The sequence below is a fragment of the Neodiprion lecontei genome, chromosome 3, assembly GCF_021901455.1.
Source record: "Neodiprion lecontei isolate iyNeoLeco1 chromosome 3, iyNeoLeco1.1, whole genome shotgun sequence".
Taxonomy (NCBI): Eukaryota; Metazoa; Arthropoda; class Insecta; order Hymenoptera; family Diprionidae; genus Neodiprion; species Neodiprion lecontei.
In genome coordinates, this window is record NC_060262.1 from 6,766,504 (window position 1) to 6,793,463 (window position 26,960).

At 37.2% G+C, this 26,960-nt stretch overlaps 2 protein-coding genes across 5 annotated transcripts; both read left to right on the forward strand.

Moving 5' to 3' along the window:
- Positions 1–10,141: 10,141 nt before the first annotated feature.
- LOC124293754 (lysosomal acid glucosylceramidase-like) lies at positions 10,142–14,456 on the forward strand. 2 transcript variants are annotated; one of them, XM_046736039.1, is made up of 7 exons: positions 10,142–10,381; positions 10,575–10,899; positions 11,303–11,565; positions 11,798–12,229; positions 12,338–12,417; positions 13,638–13,915; positions 14,340–14,456. In XM_046736039.1, exons 1-7 carry the CDS (start codon positions 10,339–10,341, stop codon positions 14,437–14,439), a joined length of 1,521 nt encoding a protein of 506 aa, XP_046591995.1. In that variant the 5' UTR covers positions 10,142–10,338; the 3' UTR covers positions 14,440–14,456. The 2 variants fall into 2 exon arrangements, with proteins under 2 accessions (XP_046591995.1, XP_046591996.1); XM_046736040.1 differs by lacking the exon at positions 14,340–14,456 and having other exon boundaries at positions 12,338–12,475; positions 13,638–13,828.
- A 5,671-nt stretch (positions 14,457–20,127) lies between these two features.
- LOC107217958 (lysosomal acid glucosylceramidase-like) lies at positions 20,128–26,911 on the forward strand. 3 transcript variants are annotated; one of them, XM_046736041.1, is made up of 8 exons: positions 20,128–20,272; positions 21,586–21,746; positions 22,028–22,349; positions 22,848–23,110; positions 24,247–24,678; positions 24,788–24,867; positions 25,208–25,485; positions 25,936–26,911. In XM_046736041.1, exons 2-8 carry the CDS (start codon positions 21,704–21,706, stop codon positions 26,033–26,035), a joined length of 1,518 nt encoding a protein of 505 aa, XP_046591997.1. In that variant the 5' UTR covers positions 20,128–20,272; positions 21,586–21,703; the 3' UTR covers positions 26,036–26,911. The 3 variants fall into 3 exon arrangements, with proteins under 3 accessions (XP_046591997.1, XP_046591998.1, XP_046591999.1); XM_046736042.1 differs by having other exon boundaries at positions 21,606–21,746; XM_046736043.1 differs by having other exon boundaries at positions 21,679–21,746.
- Positions 26,912–26,960: the final 49 nt, after the last annotated feature.

Genomic DNA, 26,960 nt, shown 5'->3' on the forward strand with positions numbered 1-26,960 from the left:
ACACTTCGAGTGTATTTTAACACACATTTGAAAGATACGAGCGAAATTTTTCATCATCCAACTGCCGCAGAACGGCAGCGTTATTAGCCGACCCGTTCACTGAAGAATATATCTTCAGTCAACGGCTGACCATCGAAGGGCCTGGCCGCTTGAGTCTGGAATCGGCAGGAGAGATAAAGTGTGTATTTCTTGTATGAAACGTGAAACCTAAAATCATTGTACATCATATCATATCATCATACATCATACATCATACATCATACATCGTACATCATACATCGTACATCATACATCATCATACATAGTATCAAAGTTTGAAACCATAGTTTGGATGTCGGACGTTCAGAAAGTGACGTCACCAATTCAAAATCAGCTAGCCGAATTTCTCAGTCTGGAAACAACCGCACAGTAGAGCGGACGGATGAGAGTCGCGCTCCGCAAATTTCGAGTACCGGGTTCTCAACCTCCCGCGCTTCGGGTCCGCTGCGTATTTCGAGTACCGGGTTCTCAACCTCCCGGATCCCGCGCTTCGGGTCCGCTACGCGGTGAAACTCGACTTCCAGGATAAGCGCTCCGTGGTTCCTGGTTCATGTTTACAATAAATTATTTCAATTCGTTTTTCGCGCAACCCCAAATTCGGTAGCTGTCAGTCCGCTGATAAAATTTCTCGACTTCCAGGATAAGCGCTCCGTGGTTCCTGGTTCATGTTTACAATAAATTATTTCAATTCGTTTTTCGCGCAAGCCCAAATTCAGTAGCTGTCAGTGCGCTAATAAAATTTCTATAACTTTACAATCTTCTCATAATCTTTTTGGTAAAATATGTCGATAAAAAAATTATGTCAAACCTCACACATTATTTTTGATTTGTTCTCACGCCGAAAATATTTATTAGTATTCGAGGTATAACTCGAGGTGGTTGGCGGTTTTCGTTGGAGGTAGTTAGGGGTGGTTGCGGGTAATCTCGGTGATTCAGGAGGGGGACGAGGATTTGTGCTCGGTGAGTAAAACACTTTTATAATATTTCATGGCAATTGTAATTATATTTTATCTGAAATATTTCAAACTTGTCACGTTTACAATAAATTATTTCAATTCATTTTTCGTGCAAGCACATATTCAGTAGCTATGAATAATCTTATACAATTTATTATATTAATAATCAATCAATTAATAATCCTATAATATTTCATGGCAATTGTAATTATATTTCATCTGAAATATTACAAACTTGTCACGTTTACAATAAATTATTTCAATTCATTTTTCGTGCGAGCACATATTCAGTAGCTATGAATAATCTCATACAATTTATTATATTAATAATCAATCAATTAATAATCCTATAATATTTCATGGCAATTGTAATTATATTTCATCTGAAATATTACAAACTTGTCACGTTTACAATAAATTATTTCAATTCATTTTTTGTGCAAGCACATATTTAGTAGCTATGAATAATCTTATACAATTTATTATATTAATAATCAATCAATTAATAATCCTATAATATTTCATGGCAATTGTAATTATATTTCATCTGAAATATTACAAACTTGTCACGTTTACAATAAATTATTTCAATTCATTTTTCGTGCAAGCACATATTCAGTAGCTATGAATAATCTCATACAATTTATTATATTAATAATCAATCAATTAATAATCCTATAATATTTCATGGCAATTGTAATTATATTTCATCTGAAATATTACAAACTTGTCACCTTTACAAAAAATTATTTCAATTCATTTTTCGTGCAAGCACAAATTCAGTAGCTACGAATAAGCTTATACAATTTATTATATTATTAATTAATTATTTAATATTCTTATAATATTTGATGGCAATTGTGATTATATTTCATCTGAAATATTACAAACTTGTCACGTTTACAATAAATTATTTCAATTCATTTTTCGTGCAAGCACATATTCAGTAGCTATGAATAATCTTATACAATTTATTATATTAATAATCAATCAATTAATAATCCTATAATATTTCATGGCAATTGTAATTATATTTCATCTGAAATATTACAAACTTGTCACGTTTACAATAAATTATTTCAATTCATTTTTTGTGCAAGCACATATTTAGTAGCTATGAATAATCTTATACAATTTATTATATTATTAATTAATTAATTAATATTCTTATAAATTTGATGGCAATTGTAATTATATTTCATTTGAAATATTACAAACTTGTCACCTTTACAAAAAATTATTTCAATTCATTTTTCGTGCAAGCACAAATTCAGTAGCTACGAATAAGCTTACACAATTTATTATATTATTAATTAATTATTTAATCAATTACTCAATTATATTAATCCTCACATAATATTTTCGATGTGTTCTCATACTGAAAATATTTATTACTATTCAAGGTATAACCTGAGGTGGTTGAAGGTGGTCGGAGGTGGACGAGGAGGAGGACGAGGAGGACGAGGATTTGTGCTGGGTGAGTAAAACACTTTTATAATATTTGATAGCAATGGTAATTATATTTCTTCTGAAATATTACAAACTTGTCACGTTTACAATAAATTATTGCAATTCGTTTTTCGTGCAAGCACATATTCAGTAGCTATGAATAATCTTATACAATTTATTATATTATTAATTAATTAATTGATATTCTTATAATATTTAATGGCAATTGTAATTATATTTCATCTGGAATATTACAAACTTGTCACGTTTACAATAAATTATTTCAATTCATTTTTCGTGCAAGCACATATTCAGTAGCTATGAATAATCTTGTACAATTCATTATATTATTAATTAATTGATTAATTACATTAATCCTTACACAATATTTTTGATGTGCTCCTATACTAAAAATATTCATTACTATTCCAGGTATTACCCGAGGTGGTCGGAGGTGGACGAGGAGGAGGACCAGGTGGACGAGGAGGAGGACCAGTTGGACGAGGAGGAGGACGAGGAGGAGGCGGGGTGGGTCGTGGGAGAGGACCTCTCCTCTCCTCAGAGGAGGGGAGGGGGAGGGGCAGGGACGGGTAGAGGCGGGCGGGGAGGGGGAAGGGAAGGGATGGGAAGGGAGGGCAGGAGGGAGGGAGGGAGGGAGCGGGAAGGGGCGGGCGGGCGGGAGGGAGGGAGGGAGGGAGGGAGGGAGGGAGGGAGGGAGGGAGGGAGGGAGAGGGAAGGGGTGGCCGGGCGGGCGTGTGGGGGGAGGGGGTGTTCTGTTCTATCAACTCTACGGGCTTGCACTGACATCCGTCCTCCACTACCTCCCTCCCGCCCGCCCCCCACCCACCCCCCACCCTCCCTCCCTCCCTCCCTCCCACCCCGCCCCCCTCACCGCTCCCCTTCCCATCCCTTCCCGTCCCTTCCCCCTCCCCGCCCATCTCGCCCCCTTCCCTCCCCTCCCCGTCCCCTCCTCTGAGGAGAGGAGAGGTCCTCTCCGACGACCCACCCCGCCTCCTCCTCGTCCACCTCGTCCTCCTCCTCGTCCACCTGGTCCTTCTCCTCGTCTACCTCCGACCACCTCGGGTTATACCTGGAACAGTAATGAATATTTTTAGTATAGAAACACATCAAAAATATTGTGTAAGGATTAATGTAATTAATCAATTAATTAATAATATAATAAATTGTACAAGATTATTCATAGCTACTGAATATGTGCTTGCACGAAAATTGAATTGAAATAATTTATTGTAAAGGTGACAAGTTTGTAATATTTCAGATGAAATATAATTACAATTGCCATCAAATATTATAAGAATATTAATTAATTAATTCATAACATGATAAATTGTACAAGATTATTCATAGCTACTAAATATGTGCTTGCACGAAAAATGAATTGAAATAATTTATTGTAAACGTGACAAGTTTGTAATATTTCAGATGAAATATAATTACAATTGCCATCAAATATTATAAAAGTGTTTTACTCACCCAGCACAAATCCTCGTCCTCCTCGTCCTCCTCCTCGTCCACCTCCGACCACCTTCAACCACCTCAGGTTATACCTTGAATAGTAATAAATATTTTCAGTATAAGAACACATCGAAAATATTGTGTGAGGATTAATGTAATTGAGTAATTGATTAAATAATTAATTAATAATATAATCAATTGTATAAGCTTATTCGTAGCTACTGAATTTGTGCTTGCACGAAAAATGAATTAAAATAATTTATTGCAAAGGTGACAAGTTTTTAATATTTTAGATGAAATATAATTACAATTGCCATCAAATATTATAAGAATATTAATTAATTAATTAATAATATAATAAATTGTATAAGATTATTCATAGCTACTAAATATGTGCTTGCACGAAAAATGAATTGAAATAATTTATTGTAAAGGTGACAAGTTTGTAATATTTCAGATGAAATATAATTACAATTGCCATTAAATATTATAGGAATATTAATTAATTAAGTAATAATGTAATAAATTGTATAAGATTATTCATAGCTACTGAATATGTGCTTGCACGAAAAATGAATTGAAATAATTTAATGTAAACGTGACAAGTTTGTAATATTTCAGATAAAATGTAATTACAATTGCCATGAAATATTATAAAAGTGTTTTACTCACCGAGCACAAATCCTCGTCCCCCTCCTGAATCACCGAGATTACCCGCAACCACCCCTAACTACCTCCACCGAAAACCGCCAACCACCTCGAGTTATACCTCGAATACTAATAAATATTTTCAGCGTGAGAACAAATCAAAAATAATGTGTGAGGTTTGACATAATTTTTTTATCGACATATTTTACCAAAAAGATTATGAGAAGATTGTAAAGTTATAGAAATTTTATTAGCGCACTGACAGCTACTGAATTTGGGCTTGCGCGAAAAACGAATTGAAATAATTTATTGTAAACATGAACCAGGAACCACGGAGCGCTTATCCTGGAAGTCGAGAAATTTTATTAGCGGACTGACAGCTACCGAATTTTGGGGTTGCGCGAAAAATGAATTGAAATAATTTATTGTAAACATGAACCAGGAACCACGGAGCGCTTATCCTGGAAGTCCAGTTTCACCGCGTAGCGGACCCGAAGCGCGGGATCCGGGAGGTTGAGAACCCGGTACTCGAAATTTGCGGAGCGCGACTTTCATCCGTCCGCTCTACTGCGCGGTTGATTCCAGACTGAGGAATTCGGCTGGCTGATTTTAGATTGGTGACGTCACTTTCTGAACATCCGACATCCAAACTATGGTTTCGAATTTTAATACTAAGTATGATCATGTATGATGTGATGTGTGAAGATGTATGATCTATGATGTATGATGATATGATATGATGTGTAATGATTTTAGTTCTCACATTTTATACAAGAAATACCCACTTCATCCTTCCTGCCGATTCCAGACTCAAGCGGCCAGGACCTTTTATAGTCAGCCGTTGACTTAAGATATATTTTACAGGTAACGGGTCAGCTAATAACGCTGCGGTTCTGCGACAGTTGGGTGATAAAATATGTTGCTCGTACCTTCCAAATGTGTGCTAAAATACATTTGAAGTTTCAAGTAGCTTCGTTTTTTCTCTCACTATCTTTAAATCACTACACTGCGTCAAATACCGTCTCATGTACAGAGCATCAATTTCATCTTGATCAAAATTAGCGCATTCGTGATGTATTACAGTTACTCTGAATTTTTTTCTGTAAGAAAACTTTTTGAAAAAACATTCTGCTTCTCTACCCAACGTAGATACTCTACTTGCGACTAGCTAAAACAGCGTTTCGGTTCTATGCCTACGAAAATTCAAGATCGAGAGAGCAAATGAAAAGTTGTTGGAATATTTATCAATATTAATGATATGGAATACATGGCGGAGCAGGGGAACGAAGAGGACGAAGGAGGTCGGAGGTGGTAAGAGGTGTTAGGGGGTGGTCGGAGGTGTTCGGAAATGGTAGGAGGTGGTTGGAGCTGGTTTGAGGTGGTAGGAGGTGGCAGGAGGTGGTAGAATGTGGACGGATATGGTAGGAGGTAGATGGAGGTGCTCAATGGTAGTTGGGGGTGGTTGGCGGTGGATGCGGTTACGCGTCTCCTCATGGGGATGATCGAACTGATCGACATTTCTAATTGTAAGTCGCATTCGACAAGTAGTCTTACGTATTCACTTTATACCGACTCAATCTCCAGCTGCTATATCGACACTACTTTTGCTGCTTCGAATGTCGGTGCGAGCACGTTAGGTAGAGTCGATAGAGCAGAAACCTCTCAGGCTCCCAGGCCCACCTGGGCCCACTTGCCCGCCGAAAACTGGTCACAAAAATTCACCCATGGGTATCCGTCTTCGTGTTTTCCAGTCAACGCATAAGAGTTACGCCAACTGAGGCTGGACATACCAGACGATGACCAAAACTGACGGTGAATAAGATGAAAGCGAAAATGACAAGAAACGGGACAATGCGATGCAACGCCGATGTCACCCGAACATGATCACCGCAACAACAGACGGGTATGAATAACGAACATGGCAACTCGCGACTGCGCTTGACCATCCAGTGTTCGGTAAAGATAGAGGAGCCTCAGAGCGATCGTCACCAGTAGGCAGTAAAGCACTTTTCTGATCGCGATTCATACTTTTGTCTGACCGGTTAGGTAGCAAAGCGCTCCACTGGGTCACTTCGTTTGACGGAACATTTCTCACCGGGAAACTATCTCTGATCTTGAAATATTCGAGTCATTCAAAATTCCACAAGATAAAATCTCCACGGCAAAGCACCTTTAGATTTCATTTCAGAACTAAGAATAATTTTAGGCAGAGCCGAAACTTATCAAAACTCCTTATGAAAACTTGAAATACTTTTGCAATAATGCAGAGAAGAACTTAGAACAGGAACAGAACCGAGAAATACTGATCACAAATTTATTTTATTTTCTTAGCTTTTTTGTGGATTTCAGCGAGATAATTTTCTTTATTATCTTTTGCTACTTATATTTGTGCTTGATTAAAATTTCGTCGAACGAATCTGTATCCCTGTCCGGTAGAGTTGATTTGAAATTTTCTCGTTCTATTCGGTCAGGATAGCAGAAGGTAAAGAAGATCTCTGTAGAGTGATCGGCACTGGCTCAAAATACCCATCCCCAGAAACGGTACTGGAAGATCCGGAACCTAACAGATAGCCACGGCTTAAAAACGCCTGGTGTTAACGGATGTATCTATTGCTCCGAGTCCCGAACAGCGACTTCTTGTGCCGGGTGATTGTGGAATGATCGCTCGCGCTGAGCGCTCCTTTTTTCAGTTTGATTGCCTCGATTACCGGTGGCGCCCTCTGCGCGCGAGACAAGTTTGTCGTGCGCTTACCATATTTCGGTAGTGTATGTTCGTACGTAGTTTTATTCTTCCGACATATCCATCGAGGCAATCCCGAACTTTAAATGCGAGAACTTGAGTGACACGGGCATCTTTGCGTTCTGTCTTTCGGAACAACCCGTTGTACATTGCGTTCACTCCTTGTGCCATGCCTTGGGGTTTAGTCAACCCTCAGATCATTACCTCCGCCACCTTGGGGGTACATTCTTTCCATTACCGGGTTGCCTGGATCCTTAATTGACTCGTAGATGTAATAGTTACGTCCCACGGCCCGAGTCACGATATAGTCGACAACACCTGGTATGAGGTTATAACTTTCGTATCAAATTTAAGCGCAGGTCACTTTGACCCATGGGGTCACCATATGTTTCACCAGCTCTCGGGGGGCTTCATGTTCTATGTTGACTATACTAATCAGCTCTGGTTCTTGACCACTATCCTCGCAACGACCCGCAACAAAACGACTAATTCCGGCGATGTGATTGATAAAAAATCCTCTACTGACATCACGAAGCAAGGAAAGATTAGCTGTAATCCCATAACATCATGAAACAGATAAGTCCACGGACTAGGTCAGTAAAAATTATCAACCCAAGTACCAGTACCCGCCTGACAGCCTGGTATCTCCAAGGAGATACACCAGCAGTGGTACCTACCTCAAACCACTTCAAGTCGCTTGCGAAAGCCCTTGATGTCATCGAAAATGGCACTCAACAACCCGATAAAAAACTAAAAATATCACTGACGTGCTATGATGATAGAAATAATCAATAATACTGGTCTGAAAAAAAAATCTAGTTATTATTATATGTAATTAAGATTCGATGCGCTTGAATCGAAGTATAGTAATAAAAAATATGTACCACGCATACTTTTCATGTGATGTTTTTTTTTTAATAAACTGTATTTTTGCTTAAAAAACGTAATCAAACACTAATAATAGCAACAATATGGATGAAAAAAAGTTATACAGTTAAAAAGTTTAACATTAAAATCGTCAGAAAATCTATCTATTATTTTGTAATTTCTTTCTATCAGTTCGAAACTGTTATGTATCTACATATACTGTTTAAATAGATTAGAGCAGTGTAAATGAAAAAACAAAACGCAACAAATTCTGAAAGTTGAACAATAAATAAAAAAAATTTTTTTTAAATAAAAATCTTCATGGAAAGTAGATAAAGATTCGGCACACGAAAACCTTCATTTCTATGATATTTCTTTTGGAGCCTGATTTCGTTGCAGATGTCTGTAATTCCAGAATTTATGGCTGTCACACCAGGGACCTCATTACCAATACTGCGATTCATACTCACCATTCGCATTTCATCAAGGTTTTTGTTTTTTTTTTTCTTTCTAGTTTTTAATTATTCCCAACTCCGAAACCACAGATCAAGTTGACAATTTGGGTCACCCTTGGAATATACTTGTGACGAAGAAAGAAGTTTGACAACCTTTCGAAGACGTGAGAAGCACATAGAAAAGTTTGGTAAAAAATCGAAATCCGGCTGGCCAACTTTTCTTTGTGTGAACACCTAAATTAATATCTTTTCTTGAATCGCTGCAAATCGTTCGCCGAAGGACAGACATTCCAGGCTTGTACAAAACGTATTGTATCATTGGTCTTTGAGTTATAAACTTTTTAAATTCACTCTTACCATTTCTGCAGGACACCAACTAATCCAAACTGTAGATCGAATATCCATTGTACCTGCAGTATTGTAGGAAAATCAGTTTCCTTTGAGATTAAGCACAGTCCGACCTCCCAATAGTTCCGGGCAGGAATAAAAGGGGAAGAGTTTTTCAGCGAATCGTTCTTACCTACTATGTACCTCCGTGCTTGTTATGCGAGACTTTTGAACATTCCTCTCAATAACTTCGGTTGATAGATGTATTTCGAAATAGGTATGCGAAATCCGAGATTACGGCTCATCTTCTGAGTAGTTGGGGAAACAGTTTGCGCGTGAAACTGGGAAAGCGCAACTATTGAGAGAGGCACTATTGAGAAGTCGACTGTGCCCATAATAGTGAATTCCTTTGATAAAGTCTTATTTCAACATGTTGAATGAAAAAATGTTACTGAAGGACAAGGCCTAGCTAGCATATCAAGGGCTTAATCTGAATTTATACTTTCAAATACATCAGCTGTTTGTAAGTGATCACGTCAAGATTATTTGACGGCTACCGATTGTGAAAAACAATTGTCACTCTTCGTCACATGAAATCGTCAAAGAATTAATTGAATCACTGTGATACCGAAAACTGTGGCTTACCACGTTGATTTTCATCGCAACAAAATATCGAACCGGATGAAATTGATCTTACGTACATGCACTTACCTCATTTTTCAGTATGTAATCGCACTTAGAAGCCTTTTCAAAAACCGTATATGATTTTAGTAACAAACATATTCTATCGGGGCGACTTTCCCGGATTTTTGGAGTAGCGCTAATAATGTACGTGAGTAGTCAAACATTTGAAGTATCTTCAAACACAGTTCCAGAGACTTTCTGTAATTCACTCTTGAATATTCCAAGTATCGTGAAACACAGTTCATCAGCCTTTACAGAATTCACTACTCATAACGTCGCAGGTTTGAGATTGTCTTCGACGATACATGCACATTTTATGTGGTTGTCCGATTTTTTTTCCTCAATAAATCCGAGAGTAGTGGCTTCGCGTCTCGGCGAACTACGAAAACCAAATGAAGATGACGTCATTCTGCGTGAACAGCATTTGTGATTTGGATGGTGGTGAATGCATATATATAGTGGACATATTGTAAAAAATCGGTCATTCTGAGCTCTGTCATCTCGGTTCAATGAGAAGTTTTGTTCTCACGCGTATAAAGCATCGAAACATGAGTGTTTCGAACATAAAACAATTTTTCGAGTAATTTTATCGCACTCATTTATCAGAGAATCGTAAGTTTTGTATCACAGTGACGTTGCTGAAAAGCAGGTAAATGAAACAATCAGTCCAATTTCGTACCGAGTGAAGTGCGAGATCATGCTACGTTGCATCTTCTTACTGATCACGTGCATATACACAGGTAAATTTTAAATCCAATTCATCGAATCGCGCAAATCTTTTATTTATATGAAAGTAATGTTAAAAATAAAATTAGATGATAAATGAATGAGCCGGTCTAACATGGATATCAATCAACGATATCGTATAATTGTGCATGATTAACACTGTTTTGAGAAAAGTGGTCACCTATCATCCAACGTTTCAATTTACAGCGCGAAGTATTCCTTGTGCACATCGCGATTTTGGAAACAACGGAACAGTCTGTGTATGCAACGCTACTTATTGCGACAGCACTCCCGTATCCGAGGTTCTAGACATTGGTTTCTACATCCGTTACTCATCAAGTGAAAACGGCTTGAGGTTTGACGAAACGCATGGCGTTTTCAGGAAAGAATGCAGTCCTGCTGATGCAGATGGTTTTCAACTAGACCTCGGTACTACCTTTCAACCAATTCATGGCTTCGGAGGCGCGTTTACTGACGCAGCGAGCTTCAATATAAGAACATTGAGCCCTGGGGCTCAGGAAAATTTATTAAGGTGCGGCGTTTATTGTAATAGAACCGAAGAGATGATGGACCAATTTTGAATCTTTGAAATTAGCATGGCAAATCTGGAATCGCACGTACCCCTTTTTTGTTTAGGTTATTGTTTGCTCGATAACTGAATTGTTGCTTATGGTTAGAGTGCTATCACTTTCGATTAACAACAACGTAAGATTGAATACCTAACAGCTAACAATACAGTAGTGTACTTGTGTGAATCGACATTATTGCCAGTTGATCACCTCATGGTCCACACCATCAAGTGTTCAAAAACCGTTCTCACGTGGACGTTATCCCTTCTTATTTTTGACTGAAAACATGTGTACAGTAGGTCAGAAAAACTTAATATTAAGCTATAATAATATCCGCCTTTGTATTATGTGGTAGCGATTTTTTAGGACATACTTCAGCAAGGAAGGTAGTAATTACAATTTAGGACGCGTACCAATTGGCGGAACTGACTTTTCTAAAAGGCCATACACGTACGATGATCACGAAGGTGATGTGCTACTGAAAAATTTCAGTCTAGCAAACGAAGACTTACTCTACAAAATTCCATTGATGAAGAAAGCTTTCGAAATTAATCCGGAAGTTAAATTTTTTGCGGCAGCATGGACTGCTCCACCCTGGATGAGAACAAATCACAATTACACAGGTTACGGTGAGTATTGTGGAGTACCGCCATTTTGGATCATATCACGTTTACTACAAAATTCTTTTTCATTCGATGAACAGTTTAATGAATATCGTTACGGTCTGTAAACTTTAAGTCTTCAAATTTCAAATATCGTACGTAGTAATTGCGGAAATCGATCTGATTTGACTACTTTATTTGTTCGGGGTTTTTAACGAAAAAATTTTAACTTTAACCCAGCAATTTCGTTACTTGGTAGGATTTTTGAAAAGAAAATACTATCAGGTATACGCCAACTATCTAGTGGAATTCTTGAACAAGTACGGAGACCATGGGCTGGAAATGTGGGCTATGTCAACGGGTAACGAACCCTATATTGGTACCCAAAGCTTATCTAACTATGGAAGTATGGTTTGGTTACCAAAAAACCTCGGCAAGTGGATAGCGAACAATCTGGGACCGACTATCAGCAAATCAAAGCATAACAAAACTGTGATTCTTGCTTACGACGACTCAAGATCGCGCCTGGATCCGTTCCTCAATGACATTTTTAAAAACAAATTAGCAAGGAATTACACAGCCGGTATTGCTATCCACGCGTACGAGGACGCCACGTTTTCCGCAAGCGTATTAGGCGAAATCCGTCAAAAGTATCCCGGAAAGTTTCTCATCATGACCGAGTTTTCCGCGGGTAAGTGATGTGACGATTTATACGTGTTACGTACTTTGTATATCACGAATATGTACACATATTTGTAACGATTTGTAGCACGACGTGATGGCGTTTTGATTATTGCAGGGAATCCACAAAAAGACACTGGAATCGTTGCTTCGGCATCTTGGCAACTGGCAGAAATGTACATATTGAACATAATTGAAGTATGTAAAAATATCATTGAGTATTTGTCTGTTCATCGCCCGGTACGGTATGAAATCAGTATGTTTCCTTCGTGAAGACTCTGAACATTCTATCTTTGAAACCAAGGACAGTGTTAATCTACACGGTTATCAATATATGGGCTGATTCGTGAATTTACGGCCAGGTTTTTAAGCTCGTTTTTAGAGGTAAAATTTTGACTTGGCCAAAATTCTAATATGGTATAGTACACATGGTGGTGTGAAAGTTTGTATTTACGAGAAATACATACGTTGATAAATTTAATCTTGCTTTTAAAATACACCGTGGTCTTTGAAATGTTATCACTGGCTGTCGTTGGAAAAAAAATTCAACTTATCTGACCTCTGTGTGACAAGGTTCGCGATTTCTGAACATGAAATACATCCAATGGCCAATCTTCAGAAAATGCCAAAAGTTTTTTTTGGTTGTAATTTTGAGTCTTGAGTATGCGAAGGCCCGAAAATGAATCGCTCTTCATTCGTGCGCGAAACAAGAGATCTTAAAATGTAGCTTACAGTTATTTAAGTAGAATAAAGATATTACATCACCATCAACTCGGTATCAAGATTCCAGGGGTATAAAATATAATCAGAAAATTCAAGACCCCTTTAATATTTATATCGATTCACCGTTAATGATGGCTCGATTTTTAATCTAATAGAAATATTTTCGGACTTCCTCCAGAATGTCAGTTTTTCACGGAAAAAGAACAAACCATTGATTCTGTGTATAATTTTTTCTTCAAATCATTAACTATACCAATATAATCATAATCTCGCTTTAAACTAATCCTGAAAATTTTAGGAAATCATTCGAAACGCCTACTTCTTGATAAAATTAATCAACGTGTTTCTCATAAGCAGTAAGGCATAGAGACCTCGAAATTAGCGTATTTTTATATTACAGTGTATATTACACATCCGGATTTCAGCCAAATTGAAATTTTTACCACACAAAGCTGACCCGTATGATACGATATACTATACTTATCACTGATTATTAGGAAAGATTATTTTACAGTCCAAGTTAATTTTCGCACTTGCTCTGAGTGAATAAATTTCACCTGGATGATAAAATAACCTATGCGTCGTAGTGCAAGCAAATGTAGAGACTTATTTCACTTCCTCTAAGAATACTATGAACATATTATTTTCTGGAAAAGGAATGAATTGTTCGTCATGAGAACACTTGAATATTGCAGAATTTGAAAAATTGGGTAACTGGTTGGGTGGACTGGAATCTCGCTCTTGACAAATATGGCGGACCAAATTGGAGACAAAACTTTGTGAATGCCCCGATTATTGTGAACTCGGAAGCTGACGAATTTTACAAGCAGCCAACGTATTACGCCATTACGCACTTCAGCAAGTTTATTCCACCAGGTTCTGTAAGGGTGGGATTTGTTCACGGAAAGAAACCGGTAGAGGCTGTAGCATTCAAGACACCGAAAAACGAGATCATTGTTGTGATGTATAACAAGTGAGTATAAGAATTAACTGTAAGCTGAGAATCCTCTTTGCAAGTTTCAAGGAAACAGACAGACAAAGCTTGTGAAACTGAAGTTAAGTGCCACTAAAAGTTGTTGCGAACTGTGACTAGGATTTTACGTGAGAGATATCTTTGCGAAAATTTTGAACTCATATTCTTCATTTCAACGAACGTCGTATTAACAACTAATCGAATTAGCTTTTATATTGAAGAAAAATTGATATCATTGAACAACGTTTCTGGGTCTTGATGAGAACACCTTAGTGTTTCTTCTGTGCTACTTATTTTTAATACGATACCAAGACCAGTAAATGAGACATTTCTCTTTGTATTTTCTAGGAGCACTTTGCAAATGTGATTTCTCATCTCCTAAATGCGAAATCCTTGTTTTTAAATACAACTCTTCCAATTTCAGAGGTATAGCAGACCAAAGTGTGACTATCTATGATCCAAGGAGAGGACAGGTCCGTTTACAGTTGCCACCAAAATCAATTCACACCATTCTATACAAATAATGCGCATTGGAAGAAATTAAAATGGCCCCAAAAATGATTTTCGTAGCAATAACTGTCAGATAGTATCGTTAGGATGATTACCTTTACGAATTTCTTCTTCACCATGTAACTATGTAGTTCAAACCCGTAATTACGTAAAACATTCAATTGTGCCTCACGTTGGTAGTGTAATAATATCTTCGTACTTTACGTGCACAATCTATAGTTAAAAATTAGTAACACTTATATACTAGAGGATGTATTTCATTACACACAAGACGTTTAGTTGTCAGATATGTAGCAAAAAATATATTACCTATACAAAAATATATTACCGCTGTAAAACGAATATAATTGAAATATGTGCTCTGAAAAATGATACACATATTATACCTACTGCATTATACGTTTCGTAATTTGAACTTATTTTGTTGTATTTTTTTACGTCATATTTATGTTATGACGTGGCAAAAGTGTCACACACGTGACTCTCGCTGCCTTTCAGAAACATAAGCGTTATTGATTTGAATACCGTCGTTGACGGGGTTGATCGTTTCGTAAAAGTTCAATGTAAAACCAGTAATTCAAGTCTTTGAAATGAAAATAGACTGTTTTTTTTTGTAATATTGTGCCTCCACTGTCTGTAAGTATTAAGCACCCACGTAATCTCACGTGGGACCAACACCACCGTCGAGAATTTTTTCACTAGCAGGTACTTTGAGCGCTCTGAGAGGAGTAGTCTTGTCGCTTTTCCAGCTAAGATGACCAAAAATAATCGATTTTCGATTAAATCGAATCATATGTTCCTCATTAATCGAGTATAATCGATTATTTTTCATCACAATTGATGATTGTTTTTTACTCCCAATAACGATGCAATACAATATCAGTTTATATGATTGAAGTATTAATTATTATCATTGTCTTACTTACCAAGTATCTATTTGATATAACAAGTGAAAGATAAATATTTTCACCTGACATTGAAAAATATTTGGAACGAAACAACAAATCATTAAAAAAACTTTTCCGCTATTCAGACTACATGTTAAAATTTACAAAATTTTGGTGTCATACGCACCGTTTCAAAAAAATACTAAACAGTCGATGAATTTTTATCGAATCAATCGAGTCATGTTCGATTATATTTTTGGACTCGATTAATCCATGCGTCGCCGCGTCGATCATTTTTAGCTTAGTGGCCATTGCTACTCCCAGCAGTTGGCACTCCTTGTCCTCAGTTTCTGAGATTTCTGTGCATCGGTAACCGGCCCAAAAGAGGTACGAATAAACAATCCAACTCAGCTGAGACCATCGGGAGATTATTGCTTCAGGCTGATCCAGGTACGTGAGCTGTGAGCTCACCGACACCGCATCTATCTTCGATGGCAAGAATTGCTTCTCTGATACCTGTGAATGAGCCTTTGGGCTCTGTCCTTGCTACGAGAATGTCAAAATACTAGTGTCAACGAAGTCGCAACTGCGAAACTGGTACCACAGCTTTGCTATCCTGCCCTCTAAAGTATCTCCAGCGCCACCTGTCAGGGATGAAAGCTCAAACACGTCGAAACTAAAGTTGCGCTGCAAGTTCCTGTCAGGATATCTGTCTCCCTCCCAGTCACCTCAATTTATCATAGAACCATCGTTAAATTATCGCGACCATAAGTTACGGTAGACAAAAAAGGAACATTTAATAGATTTTCTGGTTAGAGGTACAATAGCACGTTGTGTAACAAGTGCAAGAAATAGTCTATACCTGTACGAGTATGGGTTGCGACATGAGAAGAAGTGCTGTAATCTCACCAAGTCGGCTATTGTCTATCTGCACGTCTCTCACACGACGTTTTCGGAACAGGGTGCGCAGAAATTGATTTTGCGCACAGGTTAGAGTGCACAAAATGCCCTACTACCAGTTCTACGTGTAATATCGCTAGAAATTGATAATGTATAGTAGTACTTGTTTTCAATTTGAAGTGCGTTGTAACATCCTCGATACCTTACGCCCCAGAATATTAGACCTATCGAGCACCATCTCGATTTTATTTCATGGATTGATATAATTTTTTTTTACATATTACAACCTTTATAATATCAGTCTGAGTCGTTCTTATATTTTTCTCCAAATCTCCGTATGCATTGCATGACTTTTATCTCCTAACTGTTTTGGAAAACGGTAATTCTTGTTTGTGTCAATCTTATAGTTAAACAATATTAACGGTAGTCTGTGCTCAAACATACTTAGAGGTAACGCCCATCGTTGCGGTACAGCGTGGATCCACTCAGCCTGCCGCGGCATGCCGCGGCATGCCGCGGCGATCCGCGGCTCCGCATGACGACGCATGGTATGGCACTTCCAACGTAATGCAACAATAAGACTGTTAGGCGCAAAACGATATAGTTCATTCCACTATAACTCTCACTTCTATGAGACCAAAGATTTCTTATGATTCTGACGATTACTATTCGCAGCTAATCCGAATAACCGAAGATGAATCGATGAATCATTTCTTTTCTGAACTTTTCGATTTGCAACCGATGAAGAAAATTTCAATCATTTCAAGTTGAATTCCTTTCAATACCTATCAATCTAAAAGGTTCAAGAACGGGATTCATTGATTCATATTCAGTTATTGGGATCAGCTGCGAATTGTAATCGTATGAAATCTTTGGTCTCATACAAATGAGAGTTATAGTGGAATGAACTATATCGTCTTGCGCCTAACAGTTTTATTATTGCATTATACCGAAAGTGCCGTGCCGTGGTGAGCGGGTCTACGTTACACCGAAACGATGGTACCAGAAAAACCACACCAGAGAACGAGTGGTATCCTCTCAACATCGCAAGCCTACGGTCAAAGCATCTTTACAATGCTTTTTATGGTCTTTGTCATTTGTTTTGTCGAAACTCAAACAAAAACTGTTAACTACCAATCAACAGTTTGTTAGGACAAACCAGATGCCCGAAGATTACCTCATGGTACTGGCTTGTACGTGCAGCGTAAGAACCTTTTATCCTTCAAGTGGTGTCTGTTTGGGCATTGACTACCCAAGGCTAAAATGGGTTATCTTTGCACAGGTAATGCAAGTACGGAAATTCTTACCCGCACTCGTGAAAGAGGTCGGAGTGGGCGTGACTAATCCACTACACTTGACCCTGCGAAGGGCAGGGGTAGTTCAGAGCGAATAAGAAGGCCAAAAATATTGTATCGGCATATGTAAGTCTTCCGTATTGGTCCAACTTCCATAAAAATGGAAGAAACCAACTAGAAATTACGTTAGAAAATTGCTCGCTAAAGGATGAACTCTAGAAAGCGTTGCATTGTTCAGAAAAAGGTAGTTCATCGAAGACCTTGTAAGCAGTCGGTTCAGAACTATCATCCAAACAGAGCAGTTCAAAAAAGCTCCTAGAATCCAGACACGTAAAATAACTCTAAAGAAATTCTGTACGACTCGTCTTATTTTAATACCATCATTTTCGCACTAATATTCAATAATTATGATTTTGATTCAACTGAATTTGAATAAACTTCAATCTACTTTGTGAGTTAAACTAATTAGGGGAGACGGGGGCACGATGGACCCCTTTTGTCGCTAATTTTTTTTTTTCAACTTTTGAGCACCAGGTACAAGAAGTTTTGATTCATCCCGAAAAAATCCATCATTATTTTAGCATAATTTGAAAAAAAAAATTAGAATTCCGGGGTACGACAGTCCCCCTCAAAAAATTTCACGGATTTTGTTCCCCCATAACTTAGCATCCTTTAATTCTGCCTGTATTGAATAAATCATTAATTATCTGTCCATATCTATGACAGGAAAAATGTATATTCCGGAGCTAATGGCCTTTACCGAAAATATCATTTTTATAAATCTTCTCAGATTTTTATTTTCGTACCAAAAGAATGTCGCATACTTGATTTAACACATGATGAACAAACTTCTAATAATGTTTCAATATTAAAAAAAAAAATTGAAAATCAAATTAGCAAATCCATTAAACTATGTCCGTACCCATTTCAGTATATTAGCCGGCCTCCTATCTTGCATTAATTGGTGAATTTTACCTACCATTTTTTGGCAACATCACGTATATCATCATTGGTCCACCAGCGTCCTATTTGGCCATGTTAAATTGTCCTTCTTTCTGTTGAAAACCCTTTCACCAAACCTTATTGTAGATAACAGTTTGAAAGTGTAGCATCGATTCCGAAATGCTAGTAAACAATTATTAGTAAACATTTCATTCGTCCGGCGAGGGACAATAATTTAATTGCTGCAACCAAAGCAATCGTGCGTAAATAGTGTCAATTTATATCATATCCAGTCACCGTCGAGCACGCAGAGCCGACCACAGCCCGAATCATCACGATCAACGAAAGGTGAGTGGCGCCTTTTTATGACACCTGATCATTTCCTCTCAATACTAATTCAACCAAGAGAGGAAAACTCAGCGTTTATTTCAAGGAAATCGTGTTTAGGTACTTTGTCTTAGTACGAGCGTTAAATTGTTGTGTCGAATTTAGGCTTTATTGAATGAATAATAGCCAACCGATATTCGTTCCTTAACAGAGTACGGTTCACTTGTGAATGTGCGAAAAATGCAATACATCGTACGAACCTGAGACACTGATGCGAGAGCCATGCTTTTGGCGAAGTTATGGGGAAAGCACGAAAAATTGTTGCGGTATCACACGGGATACGATACATCGATAGTGGTTATAATCAATACTCGAATGAAAAATCCAACAAAGCAATAGTAGAGTGTAACAAATCCGAGTAACTGAATTAGTACCTACTTTATACAATTGGAGACTTTATTTAACTACTCCGCATGTAATCAGTCTTTCAGTTTCGTCAACAATTTGTTCTACCAATTTTACCAGTTAAGATGAACGTTACTACTTGTTTTTGGTATACACTTCCTGCAAAATAACGATATTTCCACTATTTGACGTTTATTGTTTTGAATGCAGCATTTTTTCAGATATTTGAAATAGAATCCAGCTGTATTCGCGTGCAATTTGGAGACACCGCAAGTAATGATGATTACGAGATTGTGGGATCAATGTATCATGTTATTTGGAACGAATTCGACACTTGGTTGCGAAATAAATCTTGTTAGTTACTCTTGTATCATAGTCGTTGAAATTATGCGTTTAGCGTGCCTTGTGGCGATGGTGTATTGGCGGTTTGCTTTCTGAAAATTTAGGTGGTTGATTATTTTTTTCATCATCATCTTTGTACAATAAAGACTGTAATTTAGAAACCAGTGATCCAGCCAAAAATCTGTAGCATGCTGGAAGACAATTTTGGTGAAAACAAATTTTCAGGAATTTTTCAAATAATGAGAATCGTAGAAGTAGGTTGAATATTCTAAGCATGAACACAGTTCAACAACCTTTCTATAATTCGCAATTGAATATTCTAAGTAAGTATCGTGAAACCAAGTTCATTAGTCTTTCCAAGATTCTCTGTTCTTAATACATTGCAGGTATTTCGTGATGATATGATATTTTTTCTTTACGATTAACGTAGAGCAGAACCAAGGAAGGGTAAAGACTGTGAAACTCGGTGAAGTATGAACACTAATTGAAGACGACGTCAATCATGCGTGAGCAGCAGTTTTAATTTGGGCGGTTGTAAATGCTTATATATAGTTTCCGCATTATAAAAAATCAGTCACTCCGAACTCCTTTGTCGCTTGCTTTTTGTACCAATTGGAAGTTTTGTTCTCCCGCCTCAAGCAAATGGATCTGGTCAATGGTTGAGTAATTAAAGATGTTTGAAACAATTGTCGAAAAATTAATAAGTTAATAACACGTAACGAAATTATTAACGATCCATCACCGCACAGGTTGGTAAAAATGACATTCGCGTTGATGTGATAAAGTAAAAAAAAGTCAAAATAAAAGTCATAATTCGATTTTTTAATGATAGATGAAAATAAAATGAGAAGCAACTTATCACCAAATCTGATATAATGTCTGTGAAATAATTCTACGCGCATATTATTTTTCAGAGATTTCTAAATATATGACAATTTTTCTTTTGAAAACACAAACTAAACGGAGATTCTGTATTTTTAGTGAAAATTGTGTGTTCGACAATAATATTATTCTTCGAAAAGCATTATCGTGAGTAAATACAGCAAGATATATTACCTTGTTTAGTCAGCATTTGATATTTTTAAATATCAAATGTTCCGATGAAACTAGATTCTGTCGTTATATTTTTATTTATTTTTTTTTCCGACATCATCACTAGACAATATTTAAAAATACTACCCGTTGCAATTATGAAACGTATGTATCAGTGAGGAGAAGAAGTTGTTAGTTTTCGTAAGAAGTTTTGCTTTCAATATGTCAACGTTTCTGTTGTACGCTCAGATCGACCATCAACGTTTCAAATCGCTATAATTCGTCATGTCATTTTCACATATTTTACAACATATTCTCGTACTCATATACATGTATTCACAATCATATTTTAAATTTGTTTACTGACAAATATTTGCGAAAACCCTGACGTTGGAACTTCCCATGCACGCCATGGAATGCAAGTAATTTTGTATAACTTTCCTTAAACACAAGTCACTTTTTATGAGTACACGAAAATACAAGTAACATTGAATTGATTCAACTCTTTTTGTGAGTTGATTATAAAATAGATCGTCTTCCATTCGTAGTCACCAGGGCTCTGATAATATCTTATGGAAAGCGTGTAATGAGATAAGTCCGTAGAATTATTATTCGCACCCTGCATTTCGTTCCTCTCAAAATTATTCAACTGTGACGTCGTTCTCGCTTGCTCGATGTGAACTGTCCATTCCGTATTTTACGCGAATAATACGCGGTCCTATTCAGAGGTGAAGCCAGTGGCTGAGTCGAGTCGTGCTCGAGCTATTGGTGGAAAAATTAATTTTCAAGAATCATTCCCTTCACTGCTTTCGAGCGATCCTATTCAGAGGGAAGACTGCAGTACCTAATTTTTACTTATTGTCAATATATCCAATGGCATAATTCACATTTACATTTGAGTATTGGACCGAAGCGCTTAAATATTAAGAAACAATTTTCACCAAAATCAACAATCTCCACGCCTTAGAAATATTAGCGGTCATGTATATCACCAGAAATATATTTATTTTCAACAAAAGATCATTTTTAGAGTGAATTCATTACTCCCAGTGTTCAAAGGCTTACAAGTTTTTTATGCTGGGCTCGTTGCTGAGAAGCAGTCAAATAAAACTGTCACTCAAAGTTTGCAGAGTGTGGAGTGAAGAATCATGCGACGTTGCGTCTTCTTACTATTCACATGGATATACACAGGTAAACTCCAAACAGTATCTGTGAAATAGCTTAATTGTTCTTTGTGCAGGAAAACACCGTTTAACTTGTGATTGGCTTGTCAAGAAAAAAAAAACGCTTCCGTCGAACAATCGTTCTATGTCACAGATTTCCATAGAATTATACTTTATGCCCTGAATGTTCACTTACAGAATTCACCCCTAGTTTGGAAAGATTTTCAGCAGAACTGGGCTTAAGTCTTCCATTCCCATAATCCATATGCAAAAAAGCACCCACATATCATGCGTTAATTAAATTTTCAGCTCTAAGTGCTCCATGTATACCTCGCGATTTTGGAAACAATGGAACAGTCTGCGTATGCAATGCTACTTATTGCGACAGCACTCCGGTAACCGAGGTTCCAGACATTGGTTTCTACATGCATTACACATCAAGTAAAGACGGCTTGAGATTTTCCACGATAGATGGCGTTTTTAACAAGGAATTGCCTGCTGATTCCAACAGTTTTCAACTAGACTTTGACACTACTTTTCAACCAATTCATGGCTTTGGAGGTGCTTTTACCGATGCAGCAACCATGAATATAAAAACGCTGAGCCCAGATGCTCAAGAAAATTTAATGAGGTAAGACACTGACTGTAATAGGACGTAAAAAATTATTATCTCAGTTCGATTTCTTATAATCATTACAAAAGACTGGAATATTACGTACCATATTTCTACCGAGCCGAAATTTCTCATGTACAAGATTCTTTCTATTAATCATTTAAATTATAAATATGTCTGAAAAGAACAGATCCGATGGGCAAAATCTCAAATACTCACTCGATGGTTCCAATACTGTATAATTATTCCCAATGTGGCCACTGATCACAACCGGTAATCACCAATGGTTTTCTATACCCACATATATGTGCCTACGGCTTCAAAAAAAAAAAAAAAATTACTAAAATTCAGATTACCTGATATCACATTGACAAGATTCCAAAAATCATTCTCACATCAATTTTCTCACTGTTTCTAACCTGCTTACCAAGGGAATAGTAAATCGAAGAAGCTTCATATTCAGCTTCCGCAACACGTATGTGGCTGTTTCGATATTGTGTGATTACGATTTTCCAGAACGTACTTCACTGAGGAAGGTAGTAATTATCATTTCGGTCGTGTTCCGATTGGCTCAAGTGACTTCTCTACGAGGCCATATACCTACGATGACTATGAAGGTGATGTGCAACTGGAAAAATTCAGTCTAGCAGACGAAGACTTACTTTACAAAATTCCACTGATGAAAAAAGCTGTGGAACTGAATCCAGAAATTAAATTTTTCGCGGCAGCATGGAGTGCTCCACCATGGATGAGAACGGATAATAATTACACGGGTTACGGTCAGTATTATACACTACCATCAGTCTGTATGATATCTTACTTCGTGCAAAATTTCCTTACGTTTCACAAATGTAAGACGTTAAAATTTTTCCCAATCTGTAAGCTTCACGACTTGAAATATTTTAGATCACATAGGCTTAGAGTGAAGTTAGATTTTGGTCCACTACTTTCTTAGCTCCGAGCTTTTGTTGATAGAGCTTCAAATCAAACTGCAATTTCTTCGCCTTATTCACCACGGAGAAGGACGAATAACAGTTATACAGGTTACGATAGAGATTGTACATCCAACCATTGTGTATCATATCTTGGTCCACATGAAATTCATTTCCAGTCTTCAAGGATTTCTTTGAATTCGTTCTGATTCGTAAACTTTGAGCCTAGAAATTGACGACCCATTTCTTGTGGATTAGAATAGTTGTGACTCTCAAGCCACATATTTGTTTTTTCAGCAAATTATTCGGATTGTTAGGAATTTATATGGTAGGAGTAAGGATATTGGGTGTTTAGGATCTAGTACAATTTTAAAGGTGTTTCAAAAAGGAGAGCGTGTGGAATAACGTCACTTTCACTGTTGGCAAATTATAAAGATAAGCAATAAACTTCCGTTCTCGGATAGTTACACGAAGACTGATAATAGTGAAACCACTCTTCCGGATCGTTATACTCATACATACGTACTAAGAGATGTTTGTTACAATGATAATCAACTGTGAATTTCTACTGTCGGATGATTACCCACAGACATACATGACTAAATAATAAACCTTCACTATCGGATGGCTACATACAGACGTACAAGAATCGTAAACCTCCGCTATTAGATGGTCCCTATTATTTAGTTACAATGAACTCGTATGTTGAAGAATATTTTTGCTCATTTTCGTCAGTATCTGCCTTTTAATTCGAGGGCTTCCACGATATTTTTGGCTGTACCACGAGACACAGGTTGCCTCAAATTGGCCTACAAATGGCCTTGTATAGTTTGAGATCGATCAGAGAGAGTCATTGGATTTTCAGTTCTAATTCACAAGGAATGGGTCTAATATGAATTGTCAGATTTATTGGGGTTCGATGTCATCTCGCTGCGTTCTCAATTCAACTACTGTACAGCTTTATATGTATATTTAATTTGCAGGATTTCTACGAAAAGAATACTACCAGGTATACGCTAGATATCATGAAGAATTTTTGAACAAATACGAGGATCACGGATTAAAAATGTGGGCTATTTCGGCAGGCAACGAACCCTTTTACGGTATGCTAAGCATCACTTATTACAACAGTATGGGATGGCTACCGAGAGATGTCGGCACATGGATAGCGAATAACCTTGGTCCAACCATCTGCAAATCGAAGCACAGCAAAACTCTGATTATTGGCTATGACGACGCAACATCAGGTTTGGTCTCATACGTCAATGAAACATTTTCGAATGGGTTAGCTAGAAAGTATATAGCCGGTATTGCTATTCATGGATACACAGACACAAGCATTCCCGCAAACGTACTTGACGGCGTCCATGAAGACTATCCTGAAAAGTTTCTGATCCTTACTGAGTATTCGAATGGTAGGTGATATCAAGATTTGTATGCGTTACGTGCCACATACCTACATTATGGATGCACCTAATGGATGATAACAATTAATTGCATAGCGTCAATGTATTTTTGATATAGGAAGTCCAGATGCAGAAACTGGAATTCTTGCTTTGGGTTCTTGGGATCGCGGAGAAGAATACATATTGGACATCATTCAAGTACGTAGCTTTATTACTTAATTCTTGTCCATTCGCCGTACAGTACCGAATAAAATCAGAATATTGTCATCGAGATAATTCCGAGCATTTCACCTCAAGGCTCGAAGACGGTGCTGATTCACGCGATCATCGCTAACGTTGTATTAACGCTCATTGTTAGGATCGAATGTTTCACGATTCGGATGAAACACACAAGTCTTACTTACAATTGGTCGTTGAAAATATCATCCTTAGTAAGAGCTGATGGTACTATCTTGTTTAACATAAACTCAGAATGTTGTAGAAGCATGTTTATGTTAAGCTACGGGTAGTTGGTCATGAAAAGGCATTATTATTACAGAATTTACAAAACTGGGTAACTGGCTGGGTGGACTGGAATCTTGCTCTGAATATATATGGCAAACCCAATTGGAGAGGAATCTTAGGAGATGCTGCGGTTATCGTAAATCCAGAAAGCGACGAATTTTACAAACAGCCAAAGTATTACGCCATCGCGCACTTTAGCAAGTTCATTCCACCAGGTTCGATAAGAATAGGACTTACCCACGGCATGACATCCGTCAAGGCTGTGGCTTTCAAAACACTGAAAAACGAGACGGTCGTTGTGATGTATAACACGTAAGTGTAAAAATTAATTAGTGAATTCGTTAATTGGTGAGGTATTTTCTTCACTAGTTTCGACTAAATAGAAACAATTTACGGAATCGAAATACCTGAGATCGAGAGTTGACGCAAACCGTAACTATAAGATTTTACCCAAAACACGTATTAACAGAGTACTTGAACTTCTGAATTCCATTTTTATTCGAGTCATTTCAGCAATAATATTGATAAAATTCAGTCGTTCATAAACAAAAAACCAGTTCATTGAACCAAATTGTTTGACCTCAATGAGAAGCCTTAGTTTGTTATATCACTCTGTTCATTCCATTAAATTGTCTGATGGCAAGTGCAATGCCAAGAGTAGTAACTTTGGACTTGTCTTCGTATTCTGGGTACTTCTGGGAAACAATTTGTTGCCTCTTTATGCAAAAATGGTGTTTCCGAAAATATTCTTATTCATTTTAGATACCTCACAGACCAGAATGTGACTATTTACGATTCAAGAAGAGGGCAGATCTCGTTAAAGTTACCACCGAAGTCTATTCACACCCTCATATACTATTAGGGCACGGTGTGATTGATTGAATATGTGCATCATCGTATAAACATATTACAGTAACCCGTAAGAAATACGTGGAAATCATATTACGGAATCTCATCAGCCGGATGGTTATGTAAACAGTAGCATATGGTGATGCAAGTGTGGAAAGTAAGTGATTCCAAATGGGTTTGAAGTTTGCATCGTGAGCCGCAAAGTCAAGTGTTGCAATAGCACGAGTACTCATGTGAACTGAACAGAAGTCAATACAAGGCGAGCTTCGTAGTTACACCGTAGTTACGCACGGATGACACACGTAAATTTTCCCAACACTCGTGAAAGTAAGTTCGATGTGAGGAGCAAAAACAATGTCACTGGAAGCGCGTAAAATCGAGACGTTCAGCAATGCGCGTGCGCCAAAGAAAACCCTAGTGTACAAATTTTCGAGCAGTTCGGTTATGCGCATGCGCTTACGTCGTTTTGCATTACTGTAAGCTCTGAACATTGGATTTTCTTAGCAGGTGTTGAAAAAAATTGCTTTTTTCTTGCGCAATTTATATAAATAATTACTTTAAGAAAACTGTTGGAACCGAAGCTCATAATTACACAATTCATGTGGTATGCACATAGATTCTTCAATTACTACTTTTATCACTATTATTATTATTATTATTATTATTATTATTATTATTATTATTATTATTATTATTATTATTATTATTATTATTATTATTATTATTATTATTATTATTATTATTATTATTATTATTATTGTACTTGTATTTCGCTACTCATTTTTATCGTCTTTTCTATGGTAGAATTATGATTACGTCAAGTTATTCCAAATTCATGTACAGCGATAACGCAAGCATGGAAATTATGTATCAGGAATAAAGATGATTTGAAGGAATAAAAATGAAGCAGTGATAAATTGAAAAATTATAGCTTGTGA